The sequence below is a fragment of the Physeter macrocephalus genome, chromosome 8 (assembly GCF_002837175.3).
Source record: "Physeter macrocephalus isolate SW-GA chromosome 8, ASM283717v5, whole genome shotgun sequence".
Lineage (NCBI taxonomy): Eukaryota > Metazoa > Chordata > Mammalia > Artiodactyla > Physeteridae > Physeter > Physeter macrocephalus.
Genome location: NC_041221.1, coordinates 108,599,162 through 108,612,095, shown reverse-complemented (window position 1 = coordinate 108,612,095; position 12,934 = coordinate 108,599,162). Strand labels below are relative to the sequence as shown.

At 34.6% G+C, this 12,934-nt stretch overlaps 1 protein-coding gene across 1 annotated transcript in view; it reads left to right on the top strand.

The window, feature by feature from the left end:
* TMEM232 (transmembrane protein 232) overlaps positions 1 to 12,727 on the top strand; it is a 229,344-nt gene extending 216,617 nt beyond the window's left edge. Inside the window, 4 exon segments of the mRNA XM_024122160.1 lie at positions 8,737 to 8,779; positions 8,781 to 8,825; positions 12,526 to 12,629; positions 12,631 to 12,727. Of these exon segments, the coding sequence (XP_023977928.1) occupies positions 8,737 to 8,779; positions 8,781 to 8,825; positions 12,526 to 12,629; positions 12,631 to 12,727 (289 nt within the window).
* Positions 12,728 to 12,934: the final 207 nt, after the last annotated feature.

Sequence of the window (12,934 nt, the reverse complement as noted above, 5' to 3'; positions counted from 1 at the left end):
GATAGATTTAATTGATATTTATAGAACATTCCCCCCCAAAGTGGCAGTATACACTTTCTTCTTAAGTTCACATGGAACATTCTCCAGGATAGATCACATATTGGGTCACAAATCAAGCCTCAGAAAATTTAAGACAATTGAAATCATATCAAGCATCTTTTCTGACCACAATGCTATGAGATTGGAAATCAATTACAGGAAAAAAATCTGTAAAACCCACAAATACATGGAGGGTAAACAGTGCGCTACTAAATAACCAAGAGATCACTGAAGAAATCAAAGAAGAAATTTTAAAAATACATAACCTGGAAGAAATGGATAAATTCTTAGAAAGGTATAACCTTCCAAGACTGAACCAGGAAGAAATAGAAATTATGAACAGACCAATCACAAGGAATGAAATTGAAACTGTGATTAAAAATCTTACAACAAACAAAAGTCCAGGACCAGATGGCTTCACAGGTGAATTCTATCAAACATTTAGAGAAGAGCTAACACCCATGCTTCTGAAACTTTTCCAAAAATTTGCAGAGGAAGGAACATTCCCAAACTCATTCTTTGAGTGATGACCCAAAACCTATGAGATGCAGCAAAAACAGTTCTAAGAGGGAAATTTATAGCAATTGAATCTCACCTCGAGAAACAAGAAAAATCGCAAACAATCTAACCCTACACTTAAAACAACTAGAGAAAGAAGAAAAAAAACACTCAAAGTCGGTAGAAGGAAAGAAATCATAAATGAAAGAAAATTACAGACCAATATCACAGATGAATATAGATGCAAAAATCCTCCACAAAATACTAGCAAACCAAATCCAACAACACATTAAAAGAATCATACACCATGATCAAGTGGGATTTATCCCAGGGATGCAAGGATTCTTCAATATATGCAAATCAATCAATGTGATACACCATACTAACAAATTAAGGAATAAAAACCATATGATCATCTCAATAGATGCAGAAAAAGCTTTTGACAAAATTCAACACTGATTTATGATAAAAACTCTCCAGAAAGTGGTCATAGAGGGAACCTACCTCAATATAATAAAGGTCATATCTGACAAACCTACAGCAAACATCATTCTTAATGGCGAAAAGCTGAAAGCATTTCCTCTAAGATCAGGAACGAGACAAGGATGTCCACTCTTACCACTATTATTAAGCATAGTTTTGGAAGTCCTAGCCATGGCAATCAGAGAAGAAAAAGAAATAAAAGTAATACAAATTGGAAAAGAAAAAGTAAAACTGTCACTGTTTGCAGATGACATGATACTATACATAGAGAATCCTAAAGATGCCACCGGAAAACTACTAGAGCTAATCAATGAATTTGGTAAGGTTGCAGGATACGAAATTAATGCACAGAAATCTCTTGCATTCCTATATACTAATGATGAAAAATCTGAAAGAGAAATTATGGAAACACTCCCATTTTCCATTGCAACAAAAAGAATAAAATACCTAGGAATAAACCTACCTAGGGAAACAAAAGACCTGTATGCAGAAAACAGTAAGACACTGATGAAAGAAATTAAAGATGATACCAACAGATGGAGAGATATACCATATTCTTGGATTGGAAGAATCAACATTGTGAAAATGACTATACTACCCAAAGCAATCTACAGATTCAATACAATCCCTATCAAATTACCAATAGCATTTTCTACGTAACTAGAACAAATCATCTTAAAATTTGTATGGAGACACAAAAGACCCCAAATAGCGAAAGCAGTCTTGAGGGAAAAAAACGGAGCTTGGGTAATCAGACTCCCTGATTCAGACTATACTACAAAGCTACAGTAATCAAGACAATATGGTACTGGCACAAAAACAGAAACGTAGATAAATGGAACAAGATAGAAAGCCCAGAGATAAACGCATGCGAGAAAAGACAGTCTCTTCAATAAGTGGTGCTGGGAAAACTGGACAGCTACATGTAAAAGAATGAAATTAGAACACTCCCTAACACCATACACAAAAATAAACTCAAAACGGTTTTGAGACCTAAATGTAAGACCGGACACTATAAAACTCTTAGAGGAAAACATAGGAAGAACACTCTTTGACATAAATCACAGCAAGATCTTTTTTGATCCACCTCCTAGAGTAATGGAAATAAAAACAAAAATAAACAAATGGGACCTAATGAAAGTTCAAAGCTTTTGCACAGCCAAGGAAACCATAAACAAAACAAAAAGACAACCCTCAGAATGGGAAAAAAATATTTGCAAACGAATTAACGGACAAAGGATTAACCTCCAAAATATATAAACTGCTCATGCAGCTCAATATTAAAGAAACAAACAACCCAATCCAAAAATGGGCCGAAGACCTAAATAGACATTTCTCCAAAGAAGATATACAGATGGCCAAGAAGTGCACTGTTGGTGGGAATGTAAATTGATACAGCCACTATGGGGAACAGTATGGAGGTTCCTAAAAAAACTAAAAATAGAATAACCATATGATCCAGCAATGCCACTATTGGGCATATACCCAGAGAAAACCATAATTCAAAAAGACACATGCACCCCAATGTTCATTGCAGCACTATTTACAATAGCCAGGTCATGGAAGCAACCTAAATGCCCATGGACAGACGAATGGATAAGGAAGATGTGGTATATATATATATATATATATATATATATATACATATATATATACAATGCAATATCACTCAGCCATAAAAAGGAACAAAATTGGGTCATTTGTAGAGCTGTGGATGGATCTAGAGACTGTCATATAGAGTGAAGTAAGTCAGGAAGAGAAAAAAGGAACAAAATTGGGTCATTTGTAGAGCTGTGGATGGATCTAGAGACTGTCATATAGAGTGAAGTAAGTCAGAAAGAGAAAAACAAATACTGTATATTAACACATGTATGTGGAACCTAGAAAAATGGTACTGATGAACCAGTTTGCAGGGCAGAAATTGAGACACAGATGTAGAGAACAATCGTATGGACACCAAGTGGGGAAAACCACAGTGGGGTGGGGATGGTGGTGTGTTGAATTGGGCAATTGGGATTGCCATGTATACACTGTTGTGTATAAAATTGATGACTAATAAGAACCTGCAGTATAAAAAAACAAACAAACATAAAAAACAACTAATACTAAACTGTCTTTGGGTTATTTGTATGGAAATATGTTAATATAAATGTTTCAGACATTACATGAAATTTCTAAAAATCTTATATGTTCTGGTATAATGTTATAAGTCATAATTCTAGTTATTTAAAATGTATATCTCAGAAATAACTAAATTTCCTTGTCAGTTGCATTATTATGAACTTTCATCAAATCTTTAACCATGGTCATTTTTAAGTCTTTTGTCTTTTACAGACAGTTCTGTGTGTACTCTGATGCTTTTGCAAAAGTGTTCCTATAAAAGTGTTTCATCTTCAAGGAGTTCATGGAAAAGACTCTTACAAGTACAGGGTTTTGGTAACTGACTATACTGCTAAACTGAATGAATAAGCATTTTCAGAACTCTGATGGAAAACTGATGAATTCATAAAAGTGCTAACAAAAATCAAGATAAAAAAAATCACATGGGAGTGAGTGAACTGATGAGGATGATTATAATTTTTGTGACTTTCTCTTTGAATAATAAAGTGCTAACAAAAGATCAAGATGAAAAAAAAATTAATTACATGGGACTGAGTGAACTGATGAGGATGATTTTAATTTTTGTGACTTTCTGTTTGAATAAAAAAATAAAATCCAACAAGGACTCAGAGGCAAAAAATATACAAATCAATTTTCACTGCAAAGTAAAGGAGCTGTTACAGTGGAGGATTACTGGACTGACTGAATGTCAATATTATGACATAATATGAGTGTGTTTTGTGTTTGGTAATTGCAATCATTGTTGCTTTTGTTGTGGTCATCCATTTACAATGCTTGGTGTCAGTTTATTTATCTCTTGTAAAAATAAAATACAGTGTGTGTGTGTGTGTGTGTGTGTGTGAAAAAAAAAGGATCAGACACCATGATCACAAGGGATTTATCCCAGGGATGCAAGAATTTTTTAATATCTGCAAATCAATCAGTGTGGCACACCACGTTAACAAACTGAAGAATAGAAACAGTATGATCATCTCAATAGGTGCAGGAAAAACTTCTGCCAAATTTCAAAATCCATTTATTTAAAAAATTCTCCAGAGAGTGTGCATAGAGGAAGCATACCTCAACGTAATAAAGGCCATATATGACAAACCCATAGCTAACATCATACTCAATGGTGAAAAGCTGAAAGCATTTCCTCTAAGATCAAGAACAAGACAAGGTTGCCCACTCTTGTCACTTGTATTTAACATAGTATTGGAAGTCCTAGCCACAGTAATCAGAGAACAAAAAAGAAATAAAGGGAATCCACATTGGAAAGCAAAAGTAAAACTGTCACTGTTTGCAGGTGACATGATACTATACATAAAAAATCCTAAAGTTGCCACCAGGAAACTACTAGAACTCATCAATGAATTTGGTAAAGCTTGAAGGATATAAAATTAATACACAGAAATCTCTTGCATTAATATACACTAACAGACTATCAGAAAGAGAAATTAATGAAACCAACCCATTTACCATCACATCAAAAATAATAAAATACCTAGACATAAATCTACCTAAGGAGGTAAAAGACCTGTACTCAGAAAACTGTAAGACACTGCTGAAAGAAATTGAAGACAACACAAAAGAAATGGAAAGATAAACTGCGTTCTTTGATTGTAAGAATTAATATTGTTACAAGGGCCAAACTACCCAAGGCAGTGTACAGATTCAGTTCAATCCCTATCAAAATACCACGGGCATTTTTCACAGAACTAGAACAAATAATTTTTAAATGTATACAGAAACACCAAAGACCCTGAATAGGTGAAAGAATCTTGAGAAAAGAAGAACAGAGCTGGAAGAATCATGCTCTCTGACTTCAGTCTATACTCCAAAGCTTCAGTAAGCAAATCAGTATGGTACTGGCACAAAAGCAGACACATACATTAATGGAACAGAATAGAGAGCCCATTTGTCATCTATAGTGGGTTGAACTGTGTCCTCCAAAAGATGTGTCAAAGTGCTAGGCCCCCATACTTGTCAATGTGACCTTATTTGGGTAGCTAAGATAAGGATTTCAAGATGAGATCATCTTGAATTAGGGTGTATCAAAGAGAAATTGCACCAGACAAATTAAACAGGCAAAGAAAACTTTACTCAAGTCTTGCAATAGGGGAGAGAGATTGAACTTAACTCCCTTGAAACAAAAGACAGGAGGTTTTTTGATGCTGAGGTGAGCTAGTGGAAAAGTATTGGAAGATGTTAGAGGAGAGGTTGGTCAATGTGATTAGGTCATTGTGTTTGCTAATTGCCACCTAAGTTAGATTCCTACTCTCCCACAGAGACTGGAAGATAGGAGCACTATCTTTCTTGATGATTTTATTTTAAAGGGATGGCTCCCAGGTCCTTGAGAAAAGTGTTCCTGGATAATAAAACTGGCAAACGGCTGGGAGAAGAGAAATAACTTGCAATTGCAAGTTTTCTACAGTAAAAGCTCTAAGACAAGGGAGATCAGGTGCCTAGAGTCAGGAAGAAGCCTGTCTAAGCTTTAGTCAAGCTTTAGCTTTAGGGAAAGTTAAGGCTATCTTGGTCACGTGGGCCTTAAATCCACTGTGTCCTTGTATGAGACAGAAAAGAAGCAGACATAGAGACATGGAAGGAGAAGGCCATTTGAAGACAGAGACAAAGATGGGAGTGATGTATCTACAAGCCAAAGAATGCTAAGGATTTCCAACAGCTACTAGAAGCTAAAAGAAGCCTGGAATGCATTCTCCCCAGAGCCTTCAGAGGAACCAACCCTGCTAACACCTTGGTTTAGGACTTCTGGCCTCTAGAACTGTGAGAAAATGGATTTCTCGTTTTTAAGACTACCAATTTGGGGTAATTTGTTATGGCACACCGAGGATTGTAATATACCACGTTTCTGGGAAGATTTTTCTCTACTTCCCATTTAATTCCAAACATAAGAATTGTACATCTCATTTAAGCCTCATCTTAATTGTTTTGTCTTCCATTACTTTTTCTCTTATTTTATTCTCTTCTCTTTTAGTACCACCTAAAAGTCATGGCTTAGTCCTCTGAATTTTTTTGATAATGATAATGACAAGGATAGTATAGCTGAAACTTGTTTAGTATTTGCTCCATCAAAGGTATTTATGTCTTATCCCTTTTAAATTTTTATAAATACATAACAAGGAAGGTACTATTATTTTTTGTATTAAAAATGGAGACACCAAGGAACAGAGTGATAAATAATACTAAGTGGCAGGATGAAAATTTGCTTAGAGATCGGAGTCCAGAACCTGTTTCTTAACCATTTTACTACATTTTTCTGTTTATATCATTGAATACTTATCTCTCTTATATCTCATTTTGTATTATAGTTATTTATACATTTTTCTCTTCCAGTACAAACTATTCAACTGAGATAACTAGAAATCAGGTGCACAAGCATATCCATCTAATCTTCCCATTTTAAAGGCTTTCTAACATTATGTATATTGTTATGCATGTCTTTATCTTAAACTTTGTAATTCAAGAAGGAATTTGAGGCAACTTGCTTGAACATCTTTAACCTTTAACTAATTTAAAAGTTCTGTCTCATTTATCTTTTCACAGCATTTAGCACAATTCTTTGAATATCAGAAGTGCCCAAATTTTGTTGAATGAATATAGTTAACCCAAGTCTCAGCTGCAGATGCCCCCTAACTCCCCAGCATTCTAGAATCATTTTAATATTTCAATAGAATGGCTAGGGCCCCTATTCTACATGCAGTGGGAAGCTCACTGCTCTTCTGCCCCACAATACTTGTGAATCTTATGGGTTAGGAGAGGGCTCCATATATTTTCCCTGGTCACCTCTCACTTGAGCTACTTTCCTTTGAATCCCTGCTATTAGCTCCACTCTAATGACCTACCTCTTGAGATTGTCGTCTTCTTGCTCTACTGGACACTGCTCTGCTGACATAAGAGTGTTGTGTGGTAGACTCTTATTGATGGCCTGGAATATAAAGGGGATTAAAACATCACAACTTTCATTTATTCATTCAGTAATTTACCAAACATATACACATTCATTCAGTGTCTAGTGGCACTGTGTAGGTCACTGTGGAGTCAATGATAAGCAAACAAACAAAGTCTCCACAATCATGTAGCTCATATTTCTAGTCAGGAAAAAAAAATTTCATACAGGCTCACAGATAAATGTAAAGTTATGATTGAGATAAGTATGATGAAGGAAAGGCCCATGGCGGATTGAGAGCTATGGTAGTGGGCTTGAACTGAGAAGCTGAAGAAAAAGTAGGCATTAACCAGCCCTGCAGCAGAGAGAGAGGAGGAGGAGAAGGACATTGGAGAAAGGGGTGGTGACAGCATGTGCAAACAAACAATAGTCAGGTGGAGCAAGGCACATCACAGTAACTGCAAGAAAGCCCATGTGTTAGGAACGCATAGACCTGGGCCAAGAAGGGAGAAAAGTAAGTCTGGAGAAGCCACGCAAGCCACTTAAACAAATGCATAGTCTACTTCAGGCTTCCTCAACAAGGAATGTAATCTTACTCTTAAAGTTAATGCGGAATTACTGAAGAGTTTGAAGTCAGGGATTGACATGATCCACACTGTATTTTGAAAAAAAAAAAATTCTGGCTACTATATATAGACAAGAATAAAAAGGGTAAGACATGGTGGATGCAGGGATTATAAAAAGGGAGGCCTTAATCCAGGTAAGAGATGATGGTTTAGATTAGGAAAATGATGATGGAGATGACGATAAATGTAAGGATTTGAGAAGTGTTTAATGCAGCATAAAGCAACCTAGTGATATGAGAGAAGCATGTCAAAAAGGGTGTAGACAACAACTTGAAAAAAGTGCATATTAGACATTATAGTCTTAAAAACTGATCAGACTTTTTTGAATATGGAAATTTTCACCAGCTATATCTCTCCTTAGACTCTTTCCTAAGAGCTTTTCTTTTAAACCCACTCCCTCTCCTTCAAAACCATATTCTTTACCACCATTTTGTTGCATAATATATTTCTGAGCTCACAATAATTTCTTCATAATAAATTTAATAATGTAATTATTATGTGGACAGTTTAATACTAAATCTCCACTAGTTTAGGACCCAGCTTTGTACTGCAAACACTTCCATTGAGCTGTTGCTAAATTGTCTGCCACAGTTCCACCCTTATTTGAGAGAAGTATTGAAGTCACATCATTTTTATTTTCTTTTTTAGTATATCTTAGATCAAATTCTTAGGCTTAGAACTCCACCAGAACTTCCAGGGTCATGGGGCTGTGTACAGCGACGGGCACTTTCATCTCCCTGTTGGGCATAGTCTACTTCAGGCTCCCTTAAGCCTTTCATACTCTAGCCTCTCATTTGCTACTGACCAGCTGTAGTATTTACATCTCCTAGGAGAAGATTGCCTTTTTATTATTTTCTAGTTCTCATTCTATATGTCATGCCCTACCCTCAGAAATGTCAGTTTTAAGAACCCAAATGGCTTACAGAAACTAAAAGCTAATATGTAGTAGTCTACACAGAGTAGTTTTCTGTGTTAACAATATAGAATCAAAATTCTTAATAATGAGGATTTGTAAATCTATATATTCTGGGGAGGAAGACTATCTATACCTAATATTGGATCTGTTCTTGTGCTCTTTTGAAGGGAACATTCTTCAATGCCAGAAATCTCGTTTCCATATCCAGATTTTTTTTACCAAGGCGGACAAAGAGTTGGCAAGAATCGTTGACCACGTGAGATTGACTTTCTTAAACTAGCAGCAAAAGCTTTGTTCTTTAAAGGTATTTTGAATCAGAAAGTGTAGTTCTGAGATGGAAACATTAATACATGGAACTCAAAAGTAGAACCATGATTGAGATTTGCCAAACTGAATTATATCTCACTGTACTATCTATATACCTCAGTGCCTTCATTGGGTTACAAAAAATTTGGCTTTCTGTCATTTACAAAATACTAGCCTTATCCTGTTTCCTGAATTAGTTCTGATTTTTTTGTGACAAGAATCTGATACTGAACACTGAACACTGACTTCTTCTGTAGTGTAGTTTTAACAACAGAATAAAAATCTTTTGACTCAATTTTCAGTGACCATTCTTTACCCCTGAAGTATTAGAAAGACTTTAATCATTCTGTTCTTGGTATCAGTTAAATAAGCAGTGACAATACAAGGCCATTTACTTAACATATTTTAATCCACTGAGCTATATTTAATCAAAGATTTCTTGCCGAATCATTTTATGACTACTTCTTTTTAGGAGTAGAGTTGGAGTAGGAGAGAGAGTACTTATTTGTTGTTTTTCTTTGACTACATTATAGATTCAATAGCATATAGAATGTGTTTAAATTATTTTTATCACCAGTTCAGTATTATTTCTCAGATTGTATTTATATTCCGATGGTTTACATTCCTTTTAATTAGTGATATTTTGAGAAAGAATAAATGATTATTTCATTTATTGATCCCATTAAATAGTTATTTATCACATAGTCAATATTTTAGCCACCCTAGCAGTAGCCACAAGTATTGGGGTTTGGAAACTGAATGATACCCTGGAATCAGAAAATGAGAACTATAGTATTGTTATTTTATTCACTAATAACATTTATGCTAAACCAGTATATGATATGTACAGGGCATTATAAAAAATTCCTAATGGTTCATAAATTGCAACAACTATAATTTTACCATTCACTTCAACTAAATTATCTGGAATATATTACAAAAGATAGCAGGCTGCCAATGTATATATACACACACACATACATAGTGTAGTTTTAATAACAGAACAAAAATCTTTTACCTTATCATTCTTTATCTTTGAAAGTTTCGAAAGACCTTGATCACTTTGTGATTAAACACATTGGCCTACAGAGACAGAGGACAGTGTTTTGAGTGACAGAGAAGAGGCTAGGAAATGCCTCCTAAAAACCATCGTCTTTTTCTCCTTCCAGGGGTATAAGCAGTATCTAAGCAATCACTGCCATCAATCTTTATACAGATGGGTAAAGGAATCCTTTCTGCAAATATGTTTGAGAATGGATAGGATCCAAATTGTTTGATCTGTGGCTAGCCCAATCAAATACTTAGCAGTTTAGTAGTATTGATCTGGGAAGGTTTATGAAAGTTTCTCTGGATATTACATTTTTAAAAATATTCATCTATATACTATTTCCTTTGAATAGCTATAACTATAGTCCTTTGTACTTATATCTCACACTTTACAAAATGCTCTTACATTAGTTAATTTAATCCTTACAACAACTCTGTAAAACATTTACCAGTAAGAAGAATGTAGCTTTACAATTCAGTTAACTGTCCCAGGTTTTAAAGTTAGTAAATGACTGAGTCTATATATAAAACCAGATCCCTGGACTCCAAATATACTTGTCAATTTTTCATAGTTGCTCAATTTCTTGGCTTATAATTACTAACCTAAATGGTGGAGGGAAGGTGGAATCTGTAGAACTGACAAGAAACAAAAACACACAGCTACAGTTTTAACTGTACCTGTTGAATTTTATTGAATTTTATCAAGTGTCCCTGATATGCAAGGAATAGGGCAGATACCTAATTGTTCAGCAGACATTAAGGTACTGTACCTTTTACACTGCTGGTACTCTATAGCGTGATGACTGAATCCTGAGTGAATGGGCTGAATAAAGCAGTATGGTGCTTCTATTTCCCATCAACTTCAAGCATATCTGCATCCTCCTAGTTGCCACAATTGATGATAATAATGGGAAATAAAAGTAAAGACAATGATTTATCCAAATTGAGTTTGTCATAGTCAACAGAGAAAAAAATGGGAAAAAGAAGTTTACATTTTTCTGGGGCTAACAAAAAGAAGGATTATACCATTATGGTGCATTCCAGCCAAGCCAAATTCTAACAAGGAACTAAAAGAGGAAGAGTTGCCTCCTGGTGGTTAGCAATATGGTACCCCATTACTGCTTTTATACATGCTGTTCAGGAAACCAAAGAATTCTATTTTACTGAGAGTTCATAAGAATTAATCTCTGTTGATTTTTCACAATGTAAAGATCAAAGTCATAAAGTACATTGAGATCTCTCATAAAGGGTAAATTAGATGTCTTTGTTTATAGGTACTATCATTATTACACCAACTATTACTTTTATGTTATAACATAAAATTGGTGGTTTTTTCAAACAATTGATATTATTACGTAGTTTATTATATGCGAAAAAGTTGTATGTCACAGATGGGTATCATAGAATTGTAGACTAAACGAAGGCCTGAATTTTAGCCTATGCTGGAATGTTCTGGATGTTTTGCCTCAATTTTCTGGATATTTCATGTAAAAATGGCTTCTGAGAAATGACACTTATATGAGTAATAACTGTGTGTAGATACAGTCTCAAGATAAGTGCAGGAAACTTTCCTATTTCGTATGTCTTTAAAGCTTAACTGGAAATTTTAAAAGTAGATATGATTTTTTGTTTAATATTAAATCTGAATGTGTTGACATTGAAAAAATATTTATTGCCTTTGGAAAGCTGAGTGATGAGTTGTGGATTCTGAGGTTTAGTTTTGCTTATGAATATCTGTATATCCCAGATGACAAATCACAGTCATAATTCCCAGCACTGGTATATAGTAATTTTAAATTAATTGATAGGTTGTTAAGCATAGTCTGGTCATTTGTGAGTGTGTATGGGTTGAGGGTGACAAAATGATCAATGTAGGTTGTGTATTTAGGAATTTTTAACATTTCATGCTAGGGGTCATTCTTCCCTGAACTTTTTACCTGGCCTGATGAGGTGATTACCACCTCTTTTTGCCACGTCCCTCATTAAAGATATTAGAAGGGGGAAAAAAATGATTATTTGGTTGATTTACCATCATTACTTCCAACTACTTATTCCTAGTACTCCTGCCTCCAGAGAATGGTATTATCATGAAATAACGTGGTCAATTGAGATGAATTCCTTAGAAGTATTTTACTGGTCTGTTGCAAAATCAGTCTTTGCCCATTAATTTCATTTTCAATCTCATGAGTAATAAATAATATCACTATGCCTTTCACTTTAATTTGGTTTTTCTTTTTCTTTTGCTTTGGCTTGATTTTTCATTTTAGGATTCCATGCTATCATGTAAATACCAATATTGATGATGAAAGGAAATTCCTTTGGTGTATATAAATGTAAACTGTATTATCTCTTTTTTTGGATTGTTGGTTTATTATTATTAAAAATGTTAAGGGAGAATTCTGTTTTTTGTGGGTCTTATACATTTTCTAACAAACAGATGGCTTTTATATTTTTCCAGTATGGTAGAGTATAAATTCATGAAGAATATCTGTGAGAAAAACTAAGAGAATAATTGGATATAAGAATCTGCATTTTGAGAAGCTAAACTCATATATTTTTTTCATGGAAAATCATATATAAATGACACTTTCTCTCTGTAACAGTGGCAGGAAGAGCTAAAGATGTGACAAAAGGAAGACGCAATATGTGAGGCAGAAGAATGGAAAGATAAAGAGTTAGAGGGAAAAAATCGCTTCCAAGAAAGTATGAAGAGAAGAGAAACTATGCAAGCAAACCAAACCCTATGAGCTTCCTCCTAGGACTGAAGTAATTTCATTAGAAAAGAAAATGAGCCCCCAAAACTGAGGTCCATATGCCAGAAATTCATTGCATGAAAGAGACCAAGGTAGCTACAGGCTAGGAAAAAATCCTTAATTAACTGTAAGCCATTTCTTAGAAAGGAGTTTATCCAGGTGCAGGTTCTTTAATAGTCATATCTTAGTCCCAAATTAACAGTTAGCACTTAGTCACATTTGAGTGAAGTATTTTACTAGATAAATGTTTTCAAGAAAG